This window comes from Squalius cephalus, assembly GCF_949319135.1.
Source record: "Squalius cephalus genome assembly, chromosome: 3".
NCBI lineage: Eukaryota > Metazoa > Chordata > Actinopteri > Cypriniformes > Leuciscidae > Squalius > Squalius cephalus.
The window spans coordinates 40749099-40764419 of NC_137124.1; the positions used below are offsets into that span (position 1 = coordinate 40749099).

A 15321-nucleotide genomic window follows, 5' to 3' on the forward strand; every position below is an offset into this window, starting at 1 on the left:
GTCTCTATTCACTATTACAATCATTACAAAGTGTAGCCTAACTGTCGGGTTATATAACGTCACATTCAGTAGGAAGTTAGCTAGCGTTAGCTAACTAAAATTACATTAGGAACAACCCACAGCGTATATTTTTCTGGATTTATTTTAGGTTTTGGAAAGGGAATAAATTGTACTTCTCCTTTCAACCTCTCTGGGTAGCGACTGTAATTACAAGTGCCCCAGGAACAGTGTTTGAACCATATCTTGGAAAAATACAAGAAAAAGCTAGAAAACGACTCCTTTTGCATTAGAGTCAGTGGAGCACAGCCATGAAAGTGTTGGACCTCAGTCCGAGCATTGGAGCAAAAACACTAGATTGGTAGCACAGGACAGAGAGCAGCACCATAGAACCAAGGGTGCAGGGATTTGTATTATTTTGAAGTACCCCCGGACGCCGCCATTGGCTAACGGAACCCCACCTGCAATTAGCATCCCATTGACTCCCATTCATTTTGGCGTCACTTTGACAGCGAATAACTTCACATCTGAGGCGTTTAAAGACTCCATTTGTCCATTATTTATTTCTAAAGAAACACGACAATGTATAAAATGCTCCATTACCTTGTATCTTACGTTATGGCCCTGTAGAAGCAGTTTTTGTAAAAGTAGGCTAACGATTGCGTCACAGCCACGCGACTCTCTGTCGCACAGTAGAGAATTACCGTATGGACAGGAGGAGAAGCTCGCGGGCAATCGGGAGGACGTCGAGGCAAAATGACAAAGTAATTAATCAGAACACCTACAAAAAGTTTCTCCTGCTCCAAGATCATGGACAGCTCCTACTCACGCTCTCCGTCTCTGCGAGTTTCGGAAGGTAATGATTCAGATTGATCTTGGCACAGCTACTAGAAGACAGACGGTTTGCTCACGTCACATCTACGTCGTCGAGCTCAGTTTGAGTCTGCGCAGTACGCTGGACCCCCAGGAAGTAAGATTTTCTAATTGGCTTCACTTTGTCTCCGTTGAATCCAATGGGGTCGCTGTGTCCATTTCTTTTACTGTCTATGCATAGAACAGACACAATGCAATATGGCCATAACAACTGAAGGCTAAATTAGACTGACATTACTTAGGGTGCCTACTAACACACATAAACGGCCATGCACAGACACACACACACACAATAACAACAACAACATTGTGCACACGCATATGCATGGTACATAACTTAACGTTATAAAAATAACACGGCAGGAAGGAAGCGTGTAACGTTACTACAGTCACTAGGAACTGTAATATCTTGTGCAATGACCATGAAATTGAAGTAATTTCTACGGAACCCTATAATGAACATGCCTTTCATGTAACTTAATGTTAAGTTACATGTCAAGTAACATTAACTTACAACAGTAAGTCCATTGTATCTAACATTAGCCTATGTCTAACATACAACATAGTCTTATGAGTAATTATTGTGTTCCTAAACTAATCCATTTAATTATGATTACTTTTAGCATGGCAAATGTTATCTTAATATAAAGAAAATAAAACTATCTTGGTCTAACGTTATTGTTAACAGCTAACGTGGGCACATTAGATGCCAAGCTGTGCTTTTTTCTAAGTTAAGGTTAAAGTAATTGTCGGTAAAATGGTAAATTCGGTAACGTTATTATACATAAGGTATATAAATGACGCTGCATTCCAAATATCTACCTGTAAGTCCAAATATAACTTTCTCTTCTTCTGTCTTCAGTGTTGGTCTGGTTCTAGGTGTATTTCTGTGTGAAATGGGGAGATGGGCATCGTCGCCTAGGAAACAGTTTGAATAAGCGCGCGCACACTAGTTTCGCGTCGTTCTGCGCCTTACTCTGCTCTGATTGGCTCATCTGATCAACGGAGGCAGAAACTTTGTCAGGAAAAAAAACTATAAAAAAGACTGTATTGCGCGCCTTTTCCACCGAAATTCAAAATGTTCCATCAGGAGAGAGTGATCCTTTGGCGTAGCGATAAAACAATTAACATTCGGCATGTTGATCTCACTGTGAGCAACATTGCCCGTATATTCAAGGTTTGTACAATTTTTATTTATTAAAAACTTTACTGTTTTGGGGTGCAGCTGGAAGCATGTTTTTCGCTTGCCTGGATAAAATGTAAAGTATCCAAAGAGTAATTAAATCTGAAAAATTTAACAATGTAACTTTGAAGATTGACTCTACGACTGAGTGGCAATATTTAACCCTTAATCACTAGCCCCGTTTACATGTAGCATTGTATTCCGATTATAACCAGGTGCAAGTCCAATCAGAATGAAAATGCTCCATGTCAACACCTCAATCGGAATAAAAATGCTCAAACCGATTGAAATTTCAGTCGGATTGAAGGGGGTGGAATAAACCTTTTCATGAACCGATCAAACGAAAGATTACACCATGTAAACGAGCTGATCCGATTACTTTGAGCGTACGTCTTTCTGCGCATGCCTGGTTTTGCGCCAGATAATTCTGTCAGCTAACATAATGCCTTCTGTTTGTGATCCGTTGTGGATTCTGATCACCGAATAAGGTAGGAATATTTATACCCGATGCAAAAAACTATGCACGCTAACCATTACCATAGTAAACATGGTAAATATGTACGCTTGAAGAAATCAGACAAATCATAATCCTGTTTTTATTTTATCTTTCAGTAGCCTATGTCTCGGACTATCCTCTTTTTCTCTGACTGAAAATATAACTGTATCCTTCTGGGAGAGAGTGCTAAAGCTCCTCAGGTCATATTTTTGGTGGCATATTTGTAGAAATGAACATTCTTTCTAAATGTGATGTAAATACGTCCTGTTACTAGGCTACCAAATAAACAGAAACAGACGCGAATAAGTTTTGTGTCCTCTTTCTTTTGTAAACGTTCACAAACGTCATAAACGGTAAACTACTTTATTTCTGTGACTAATGTGCAATTTTGACACAAATTAATTCATTATGATAAATGTATCGATTTTTATATTAAACCTGTGGTAAAACATCTATTCTTGGGTTTTAAATATTCAATTAAACAACAAAAATGCCAGCAAACAGTCGCTCTTGTTTTGCGATCGATCAGGCTGTTTCCAGTGATTTCTTTCTGATCAGTTTTCTGATAAAACTTCCTTTTTTTCTTCTTTTTTTTTTTTGTACAATAATGATGGCCTATATTTAATTATATGCTATAATGAGTGTGATATGAGTATGAGAATGAAAAACTGATGCAAATACAAAACAAGACAATAATTAACAAAGAACAATAGCCTACACAATACAATAAAATGCCACGTTTATGGCTCGCACTGGCCCGACAGTGGAAACGCGTCTCATGCCTACAACTAAACGCGACAATTAAGTGATGCACCATCTTGACAGGATTGAAAACGTGGAAATAATGAGCTTCCAGATCCGGCAGACAAGCTGTGTGCGCATGTCAGAAAATGACTTCGATTGAAAGCGTCAGCACATGTAAACTATGGAAGCTTGTTTCCGCCACAAAATAAAAAAATAAAAGATAATTGCGACTTTTTATCTCACAATTGCGAGTTTACATCTCGCAATTCTGACTTTATTTCTCAGAATTGCGAGATATAAAGTCAGAATTGCGTGAAATAAAGTCAGAATTCTGAGATATAAAGTCAGAATTGCGTGATATAAAGTCAGAATTCTGAGATATAAAGTCAGAATTGCGAGATATAAAGTCGCAATTGCGTCTTATAAAGTCAGAATTCTGACTTTTTTTCTCGCAATTGCGACTTTATATCACGCAATTCTGACTTTATATCTCAGAATTCTGACTTTATATCACGCAATTCTGACTTTATAACACATAATTGCGAGTTTATATCTCGCAATTCTGACATCTTTTCTCAGAATTGTGAGATATAAAGTCCAATTCTAAGGGGGGAAAAAAGACGGACTTTTTTTTTTTTTTTTTACCTCAGAATAGTTTATATCTCACAATTCTGACTTTATAACACGCAATTGCGACTTTATATCATGCAATTCTGACTTTATATCTCCCAATTGCGTGATATAAAGTCAGAATTCTGAGATATAAAGTCAGAATTCTGAGATATAAAGTCAGAATTGCGTGATATAAAGTCGCAATTGCGAGAAAAAAAGTCAGAATTCTGACTTTATAACACGCAATTCTGACTTTATATCTCAGAATTCTGACTTTATAACACGCAATTGCGACTTTATATCATGCAATTCTGACTTTATATCTCCCAATTGCGTGATATAAAGTCAGAATTCTGAGATATAAAGTCAGAATGCTGAGATATAAAGTCAGAATTGCGTGATATAAAGTCGCAATTGCGAGAAAAAAAGTCAGAATTCTGACTTTATAACACGCAATTCTGACTTTATATCTCAGAATTCTGACTTTATAACACGCAATTGCGACTTTAAAACACGCAATTCTGACTTTATATCTCGCAATTCTGAGAAATAAAGTCAGAATTGCGAGATGTAAACTCGCAATTGTGAAATAAAAAGTCGCAATTATCTTTTTTTTTTTTTTTATTTTGTGGCGGAAACAAGCTTCCATAGAACACCAGATCGGTTTAGATAACATCCCATGTAAACAGTCAACCGGAATCCGTCAATCAGAACGATCTCAATCAGAATAGCAAAAAAGTGTGCATGTAGAAGTTTGGGGTCAGACTGACCCCAAACTTTTAAAGAGCGATTGCATAAGGAAATATACACTTTTTATATGGAAAACTGTATATAATTTTTTTATTTACTTCTCAACTATACATTTATGCTGTGTTTTTGTGGAAATTTTTGAAGTTTTTTAACTATTTACTGCACATTTACATAACTACGCCATAAATTGGCTCATGAAAAATGTTTTTTTAAAGAAAAAAATCACTTAAATGATGATCTTAAATCTAAATAGTTTTTGGACATTGCTCTATATTTAAGGGATAGAATACTGACATCTGCTGGTTTGTGGAAAAACTTTAGAAATAATAATTAAAGAAAGAAATTGCAATGACCACATATATCCAATAGAGGGCCATAGAGGCTCATTAATTTTCACTTCATTTTTCTTGATGCTTCAACTTCAGACAAGCTTGTTCCATGTTGCATACATAGGCTATGTGACATTTTTAGCGCAATTTTCCTACGGACAAAATTGCGATTGTTAACTCATGATTTCTGTTCTGTCTGTGCGCACCAATCTTGCACTTCTATCTCCTCCTCAACCAGACCACCTAGAGACTTCGGGTTTTCGGCATTATGTTAAGGAAGGTCTACTCTCGGGAACGCACACACAAAAAAAAAATAAAATAAAAAGATTTACTATCTCTTAGTGTTGTGATCCCATGACGTCAGAAAATTGCGCTAAAACACTCACTGAGTTTTTATTACTTGTTTAGATTTATGCCAGTTTTGTTTATTTTATTTGCCAATTTCTATAAAAATGCTCTTTGTTGCAGTCACATACATTTGTGTGTGTGTGTTTGTGTGTATGAGATAGAAAGTTCGTTCTACTTTTTATTTATGCTCTAGGACCAGACCTTGGTTTATTTGTAGAAATTTTCAGATTTATAATGGATTTACTTTTATTTTTTTGACAAACAAAATAAAAAAAAAGTCATTTTTTTCATTTTCCTATTAATTTTCAATGTGGGGTCACAAACACCGTAAACCAGGGTTCACCAATCTCGGTCCTGGAGGGCCGATGTCCTGCAGAGTTTAGCTCCAACCCCAATTAAACACACCTGAACCAGCTAATCAAGGTCTCACTAGGCATACTAGAAACTTTCAAACAGGTGTGTTGGAGCTGGTTGGAGCTAAACTCTGCAGGACAGCGGCCCTCCAGGACCCAGATTGGTGAACCCTGCCGTAAACGGTAAAAAAAAATGTACACACCTTTAGAACAACCAAATCAAGCCCAGTTTTTTTGTGTGTGTGTGACATTAAAAAAATTATATAGGTGACAACAACCTTCTAAAAATCTTGTAACTGTACTTTCAGCTGATTCCATCCAGTATTTATTTAATATTGGACAGCGGGGATGTGGTGCTGCCCAGCCCTGGTGGCTACAGTACCTGGATGAAGTATCAATTGACAGCCGATGCAAGGTCATGGGAGATGAGGAGGGCCCTACCTCTCGACCACCCAGCCAACCAAGTAGGGCTGCAAATAACGATTATTTTCTTTATTAATCAAGTAGTTGTTTGGTCTATAAAATGTATGAAAATAGTGAAAAATGTCACAACATCAAGTCTTCAAAGATCTTGTTTTGTCCACAACCCAAAGATATTGTGTTTACTGTGAGACCGGAGAAAAGTAACCAGAACATATTCACAAATGAGAGGCTGATATCATAAAACTTAGATTTTTTTTCAAGACATTAATCAATTATAAATTTATTATATATTTAATAGTTGACATCTAATCTGTTAATCAATTCATTTTGCAGCTCAACCTGCAGTACAATCAGCAGCAAATTTTAGATTTCCAACAGCTTCCACTGGCCATACTGGACCTCCACCCCCACGTCCGTCCAGAATCTTTACACGGTATGAAACCAAAGAAAAAAATATTGTAACAAATTGCCCACAAAATACTTTTTCCAATACTATGCAAGTATGCATGCAGTTTGTATGGATCGTTTGTTGTATATCCTGCAAAACGCTAATACGAAAAGCTTTTCTTGACTTATGTCATGCACAGAAACACTGATAATAACCTATTTGTCAATTGTGTCTGGCTGGACAGCAGCGCAAATAACCTAAGCATTATCATTAACCCAGGGAATACAACTGGTAAATAAAACCCAATTCACAGGATTTCCATGAGTTATTTAAATCATTTCTTTGTGAGTTTGAGGAAAACCTAATCAAGGGCTTGGCATTATTTTAAAGTAGATAGTAAATAGGGTTGTGCTGATAGACGATGTCATTGTCCATCGCAGATGGCTGACAGACATCACAAAGTTGAACCTGTATTGTGATTGGACCACCCTTTAATATACCTGTGTGGCCCACCCAAGTAAAGTTTATGTGTGGAAAACATTGAAAGTCCTTCAATTTGATGTTTAAGAAGATGTGGGAACCATGAATTAGTAGTAGAATGTGTTGCTTCAATAAATAATAGAGGGTTTGTTTGTAAAATCGGTCTCTCTCTGCAACCCCACCACACTACCCACCCCTGTGTGTCTTTCTCTGTGTCTTAAAAGGAACGTATCCATTGGAAGGGTGGAGAGGGGAAATCTAATTTTGGATGGCACCACCTTGTACGTGGAGTTCACCAGTCAAGAAGCGACTGTGCCAGCCATGACCTTAAAGGTCAAAACAGAGCTCAACACAGAGGAAAATGTTGTCCTGTGCGATGGACAGGGCAATCGTCTGGCGGAGTCAAGCGGGACAACTGGTACATTAGAGTATTTTTGAAGTTTGTCCAACTCTGGATTTGTTGGAAATCTTTGTATTTGACTCGTAGTGTTACAGGTGTTTAAATGGTAAATTATAATGTAATTTGATAAATTAACTTATTGACAACCTAGGTCCAGATGTCCCTCATCTGTTGCAAGCTACTAAGATGAGATTACATCTTGAAGCCATAGTGGATACTATTTACTTATCCAAAATGTGTTAATTTATCTATTTCCCAGTGCCATGTTGGATATTTGAAACTGTTAAAGGCAGTCCACTAACATGTTCTTAATATATTCAAACAATACAACACAAAAAAGGCATAGTGTAAATGGCTTTAACAAACAGTGGACATAAATACTTTGTTGACACAGTGGTAATACTTATTACTAATACATATTTCAGTTGAGGACTACAGTCTGTGTGTCAATACAAGTAACCCACCTGGATATAAAACAGTTGTTCCCCTAAGTCTATTAATTCTATTCTAGGTCTCTATTTCATCAAAAGGGTCTTTGACTGGCATAACACTGTGGAGTATGGTCTTATGTTTCTCTTAGAAAACCTTCAGGTGATAAGCAGGTTCTCATATATAAATATTTGGTTAAAGCTTTTTACATTTCATGGGCTGTCCGTTCTTGCAGTTAGAGCCCAGCCTATTAAACTTAGGGTTTTTCCCTGACCTGATCCCTTTTTACCTAAGATACTTCTTCAAATTATAGTAACTAATTACAGACATTATAAATGCAGATCTGAATTAACATAGGTCAGGCTTGGCTACCTAATGTCATTATCTGTACAGATTCTCTCTAGAAGCCAGCACTGGGTGTAAGCTGTGTCTTTGAAACCAAAAATCAATCAATGTTTGTTCTTTCCTGTAGAAGTGGCGTTTTGGAAACAAAACGCCAGAAAAATTGTTTCCATCTGTGAAAGCTCTTACAGCGAGCTACAGAGGAGGAAGAGGACTAGGTAATTAGCATTGCATTTACCCAAAAGAAATAGAAATGTCTAACAGATTATTTAAGATTTTACTTGATTTAAAGACCCTGTAAATTGCTCCCAACCTGGTTACCCTTAAAAAAGTGAAAATGTGAGAGACAAGGTGTCACAGTGTCTGGGTTGTCATGTGCTTGTGTTCTAGTTCTGTTTATTGTGAGCACATGGCTTGTCATGTGTTTCCCTTGTGCCATGTGCTCTCCTGTCTATTGTCTAGCCCCTCCCATCTTGTTATTTGATTGTTGGTTAATTTGTCCCACCTGTCCTTCTCGTTACCCTCCTTTGTTTGTTCCCTTATTTAGCCTCCTTGTGTTTGTAGTCTTGTGCTGGTTTCTTTGTCCAAGTTACTTGTTCTTTGTGTTTCCTTCCTGCCTGCTCACAGTGCTTTTTGAGTTTGTACCTTATCTACCTGTCACTAATAAGTTTCCTCTGCATTTGAATTCTCGTCTCAGTTCTGACTATCCCGTGACACAAGGGTGAATTGTTATAATGAACTTACTTTACTTTTCCTTATTTCCCAGTTTCCTAGAAGAGGAAACGAAAGACAAAATTGAAGAGCTGTTGCTTGCAGCAGAGGAGCTGCCAGCAATTTCACAAGCCTTGCGGGACCTTGGACAATATGCCAGGGACAGAATATCAACTGTGGCCTTGACAGAGGCACAAATCACCTGTCAGGGACGCATTCCAGTGCGTCATATGCAGAGGTAAGCTACATGTTAACTCTCTCACATAAATCCTCTTTGCAAATACACTTTTTCATATGTTTTAAGGCTGGTAACAGACTGAACAAACAACTCCCTGGTTCTGCACATAAAGGACAAAAGCCAGAGCATGCATGTCTTCTCCAACATCCATGCCATGGCGTTGGAAGTGACAGTGTGTACAGGCCTGATAGCACTCTGGCGCCACGCCGGATTTCCGGCGTACAGACGTGTCTGCGAAAAAAAAAAAAAAAAAAAACTTCGCGTTCGCGTGATCTGACAATTATCCCAAGATCTGAGAGGCGCTTTCACTAAACCACACCAGTAAGCCTACTTCAGCCAATCGGTAATAGGGTAGGGGCTGGTCTTGGGTTTTGGCCAATCAGATTGATTCAGCAGTCACTCCACGTGCGAATTTTGTTTTGTGTTTCACATACACTACGATTGTGTTTCCCACATAGCCAATTGGCAGCGCGAAACAAAGCCAAAGTCATGGAGTGCAACTTTATGAAGCCAAGGGAAGACATCAAACTTGTCGATAAAGGCATAAAGAATAAATGATCTTGGATAGAGGAGGTGGGTAGAGACGAAAAGCCATTTGGAAGCTGGTGTCAAAAACTCCGGCAACTAGGAGCATGTTTCTGCACTTTGTGCGCAAGGAGGAACTAGCGGGAAAAAAGTGCTGCCATGGCACGCGTTAGACCCTAGTCATCAAGCAGCTGTAGCTCGTGGCCTGATTTGAGGTAGGCTAGCTCGCCCATAGAGCTCGCCAACAGGCCGTTCACATATCACGTCTTTTGCGTGCTCAAGTTCATTCAAATGTAGGCGCGCTCATAATTGAAGCGACGCGCTCGTTTTTTTCCAGGCGTTTTTCGGTGGTGGAAATCCATTAGCCACTAAAACTTTTTTGTCATTGTGGAGAGCGCAGTGCGTGTTGCATAGCAAAGACAGACGCCACGGGAAAATCGGACCTAATTTTACTATTAATAATAAAAGATAAGCTAAAGTGCATTGTAAATGTCAGTAACTTATCTTTTTTTGACTCATTCTTTTTATAAAAATCATTTAAAGTCTTAAATATGTGAGGTTTATCTTTTTATAAAACAGTTTTTTGTCAACTTTATTTGAACTTGTACATGTTAGTATATATAACATGTTGCAAGACACTTTTAAAATCTGGCTATAATTTTTAATGGTATCTTAATGTTTGTGTAAACAAAAAGTGCATATTGATGCTTTACTTGTTATTTGCTGGTTTTCGACATAAAACTTGGTGAATTGATTTCATTGTGTAGTATTAGTACTTTTTGAACAGGATTCTGTGATAACCGTGATAATTTTTGTCACTATAATCATGAAATAAAATGTTCATGCCATTTCATCTCTTGTTATGATCAACTAAAATCAACTAATAATGTGTTGTTTTTTTTTACAGTATAATATGCAAAGTACAATTTTCTATAAAAAAAATTATATCTGATTCTGTTCTTTTCTCTGACACGTGTTATTGGGTGTGGAAGGTTACTAATGTGATTGCTTTATCTGTAAATTAAATTAATGCTTTTTCAATTACTGAATTCATTGAAATAAAATGAATTCTTTGATTTGAATATTTTTTTTTGGCAATACGTCATGTTGTGTAGGTCTTAAATTTCAATCTTTATGGTCTTAAAATGTTTTAAAAAGGTCTTAAAGGGTTAGTTCACCCAAAAATGAAAATTCTGTCAGTAATTACTCACCCTCATGTTGTTCCAACCGCGTAAGACCTTCGTTCATCTTCGGAACACAAATTAAGATATTTTTGATGAAATCTGAGCCATGTCTCACTCCTCCATAGGCTTCTAGGTGACCGAAACTTGCTGGCCCAGAAAAGTTATTAAAAAGATTGTTAATATAGTCCAAGTGACTACAGTGGCTCAATCTTAAGTATATCAAGCGACGAGAATACTTTTTGTGCGCAAAAACAAACAAAAATAACGACTTTATTCCACTTTTCATTTCCTTCTCTCTGGGCCTCGTAGTGTTTTTGCGCAGCGCGTCTGTGTTGCACGTCATCACGCATCACACACATGACCGGCGTCGGCCAATAGTGAGCCTACGTGGTGACGTGTAACACAGACGCGCTGCGCAAAAACACTACGCGAACCAACTAGAGGTCCAGAGAGAAGGAAATGAATAGTGGAATAAAGTCGTTATTTTTGTTTGTTTTTGCGCACAAAAAGTATCCTCGTCGCTTGATATACTTAAGATTGAGCTACTGGAGTCACTTGGACTATATTAACGATCTCTTTAATAACTTTTCTGGGCCAGCAAGTTTCGGTCACATAGCAGCCTATGGAGGAGTGAGACATGGCTCAGATTTCATCAAAAATATCTTAATTTGTGTTCCGAAGATGAACGAAGGTCTTACGCAGTTGGAACAACATGAGGGTGAGTAATTACTGACAATTTTCATTTTTGGGTGAACTAACCCTTTAAATTTGACTTACTGAAACCTGCTACTGTAATATAGGCTTGTATTGGGTTTGTTCATCTCATGTCTGAATGATGTCCATTTATATCCACAAAAGTCACCAGAATCTATAATTTAAGGGACTATTTATCAAAATGTTCTCTTAGGGTAGCACACCCCTGCATCCCACTTGACAATTATGTTGATCAGGGCATATATCTTGGCTTAGGGGCCCGCTTACCTCCCAGGGAAAAAGATATTGAACACCAATTTAAGGCTACTCATAAGCAAATTATTACTCGATCATCATCCTAAGTTTAGCTTTGTGCATATAATGTGTTATATTGAAATATGATTCTCATATCTCAATGTTCATACCAAATCAGTTTCCACACCTTACTTGCAAGAACAAAGTACAATCTTACAATATTAATTGTTGCAAAGCCAGGTTTAATAAAACTTTAATTTTGCTTTCTGTATGAGGACAGCACAGTGATCACATTGTTCTATTATTATGAATCTTGCAGATGCCACGAGGAACCCCGTGGCGACCCCATGCTGCCGCAGCGTTATTGGATGCCAACGCTGCCTTCAACAATGGCTAATCAATGAGTCCAGCTGCCCGAAATGTAGGGACGGCAGTTTTGCCGAGGGTCATTTTGAAGTGACAGGGATGGGAGATGTAATTAACATTTTAAGGGACACAATTCGGGAGTAAGTTTTTTGGTTTTGTTCATACTTAGAAATTGGTAACCTGTTTTAATTAATGTTCAGCTGTTTTTTGTATTTCTACCAGTTTTGGAGTGGAGCGGGGAATGATTTGATTAAAAATGTTTGTGATGAAAGGTAGTGGATTGAGTTTGTTCATGTTTATTTGGTTTGTATATGTGTTCATTGTTAAAATGTGACTGTTCACATAAAATAACCCAAAAAAGTTTGTGTACTTTTGGTCCTTGAGAAAAAAGTCTGTTTATTACAGATGGCAGCAGGCTTTTAATGGTATACCTCTCTGTATGTTACAATGGTACATAATATAGCTGCTTAATAACACTGATACACAAAAGGATTAAAAGATGGTTTCAGTTTGATAAGGCTGTTTTTGTAGATGATCAGATGTCAGTGATTTAGTTGACATGTGTGGTTATCCCATTGGTTATACGTTGTCTAATCTTGATTTCTTTTTTTTTTACAGTGTTGAAGTCAAAATCTTTAACATACATAAAATATATACAAGTACACATACATGCGTTCATGTACACAGTGTGATGGAGCATAGTGCAAAGGATGTTGGAATAAGTATTATGTGCAAGTGTTATGTACTTGAGGTAGGTGGGTTTGGTATACAGTACAGTATATACAATATAACAATCTGAACAGCTCTGAAATAGAAAATGATGAATACATTAGAAAACAGGTGGCTGATTAGAGACAGAGTTACTGGGTTATAGCACAGGAATTGTTCCTGACACTGTGAGTCAGAGTCAGCTGTTCATCAGAGTGATGGCTTGTGGGAAGAAACTGTTCCTGAGTCTGTTGGTTTTGACGTATAGTGCTCTGTAGCACCTACCAGAGGGGAGAAGCTGAAACCGGTTGTGTCTGGGGTGAGATGGATCTGCAGTGATGCTTCCTGCCCGTTTCCTCAGTAGCAGTTTGGAAATGTATAAGTCCTGAATGAAGGGCAGGTTGGCACCAATGATTTTTGACTAACGGTTTGAGGGGAGTGGTTAAGCGTTTCCCGAACCAAGCCGTCACGTCATCAGGGAAGGTCCTCCAATGCAGAGGGGAGGGGCATTTTCAGATTTTGATTAAAGATTACGAAGCCAAAAAATTTTTTTGGGTGGATTGACATGCATGGATGAATTGTTCACCACAAAACGGTCAATTTAGGCAAACAAAGTAAATATGGTCAATTTTGATTTCATGTGGACTTTAACGAAACTCAGTGTATGCCTCACACAGACATGAGAAATACATCAAATACACAAAGCTTGAAATGTCTTTAAACGAAATAATTCAAAACGAAAAGAAAAAGGCTACTCTCTGATTATATAATCCATTATGTGCATAATTTATCTCTATGGGCGCGTAACGCGCGTTCACTATATGGTGATCGTCAACTTCATCTTTGCAGCTGACACTGTCAGAAAACACTAGTTTATTAATAAAAATTAATACACGCGTCACCGGATTTAAAAACGCATCTTGCTTGTTGCATGCACACATATGTCGAAATAACGAGATATTATGTTGAAATAACATTATCATTAATAATAGCCTACATCTTTTAGAATATTTGATTGAATGCTGAATGTTGCGCTTGTTCAATTTAATAAAATTAAAACTTTAATTGTGATCATTAAAATAATTGAATATTAAATATTTAGTGGACAAGTTTTGCGCAGCTCCCCCCGTAAAAGATCTAGCACCCCCTCAGCACATGCGTTAAAAATTCAGTGGAGCCGCCCCTGCAGAGAAGCTGTAGGCAGTGTCATTTTTTTTTTTTTTTTGTTCCGTTACCTCCAACCCCCGTTTTGAGTCGCCGGATCCACTACACTACAAGGGGAATGTGTTGCTATCAGGAGGAGGCTGTATTGGCACAATGACATCCTGGCTCTGGCTAAATCTACATCTGTCCACTGCAGAGGCTATAACCACAACCTGGAGGAGGAACTTGTATAAATGTAAAAAAGTATAATATAACCTTAACATTATAGCCAGCCACCATAGTCACATGTTTGCCGGGAGCCAGAGCGCCTGACATCAAAGCAAATTTAAAAGTGCTGGCTAATGCTAATCATAAATTTTCTAAGATTATTATTCATGTCGGCACTAATGATGTTCGACTCCACCAGTCGGAGATCACCAAAATTAATATTAAAGAGGTGTGTGAACTTGCAAGTACGATGTCAAGGGCTGTAATTTGCTCTGGCCCCCTTCCTGTTCGCAGGAGTGATGAGATAGTCAGTAGATTGTGTTCGCTTAACGGTTGGCTGTCTAAGTGGTGTCCGCTTAATAATATAGAATTCATAGACAATTGGAAAAGTTTTTGGGGCAAACCTGACCTGTTGAAAAGAGAGGATTCATCCCTCCTGGGATGGTGCTGCTCTTCTCTCTAGTAATATGGCACATAGTCTTAGAGCTCAAACATGACAATCTGGGGCTCAGGTCAGGAAGCAGACAGACTGGCTAAACCGACCGTCTGCTAGCTGTCTCGCGTCACCAAAGTCAGATAAATCCCATCACATAGAGCCTCTTTCACCTAGCTATCATCATATAGAGACTGTCTGTTCCCCGAACTTGGAAATCCAAAAAACGTTTAAACCCATCTAAGGTTAAAAATTGAATTGATGTTCAACAAATAAAAAACAGCTATAATACAGATGAGCAAATGCTAAAGCTTGGGTTGCTGAATATTCGATCGCTTACTTCAAAAGCACTCGTTGTTAATGATATGATTTCAGACTATAATCTAGATGTGCTGTGTTTGACAGAAACCTGGCTAAAACCAAACGATTACATTACTTTAAATGAGTCCACCCCGCAAGATTACTGTTATAAACATGAGCCTCGTCTGAAACGCAAAGGGGGTGGTGTTGCTGTAATTTATAGTAATAGTTTCAAAACCACTAAGAAATCAAGTTTTAAATATAATTCTTTTGAAGCATTGGTGCTTAATGTAAAAATATATAGTGTAAATGATAAATCATGTTTGAGATTTGTGCTGGCTACTGTATACAGGCCACCTGGGCACCATACAGACTTTATCAAAGAATTTG

At 37.9% G+C, this 15321-nt stretch overlaps 1 protein-coding gene across 1 annotated transcript; it reads left to right on the forward strand.

The window, feature by feature from the left end:
* Positions 1-937: 937 nt before the first annotated feature.
* LOC307156340 (uncharacterized protein) lies at positions 938-12387 on the forward strand. The gene is made up of 7 exons (XM_079867633.1): positions 938-967; positions 5994-6149; positions 6442-6541; positions 7201-7394; positions 8278-8365; positions 8914-9096; positions 12073-12387. The coding sequence occupies exons 2-7, from the start codon at positions 6104-6106 to the stop codon at positions 12155-12157; spliced, it is 696 nt and encodes a 231-aa protein (XP_079723759.1). The 5' UTR covers positions 938-967; positions 5994-6103; the 3' UTR covers positions 12158-12387.
* Positions 12388-15321: the final 2934 nt, after the last annotated feature.

What these genes read in the sequence shown, in the direction of transcription:
- LOC307156340 (XM_079867633.1), top strand. Translation starts at nt 6,104, where the DNA reads ATGGGAGATGAGGAGGGCCCTACCTCTCGACCACCCAGCCAACCAA. An exon ending in CCGTCCAGAATCTTTACACG is followed by an intron (nt 6,542 to 7,200) that starts GTATGAAACCAA and finishes GTGTCTTAAAAG; the next exon opens with GAACGTATCCATTGGAAGGG. An exon ending in GGAGTCAAGCGGGACAACTG is followed by an intron (nt 7,395 to 8,277) that starts GTACATTAGAGT and finishes TCTTTCCTGTAG; the next exon opens with AAGTGGCGTTTTGGAAACAA.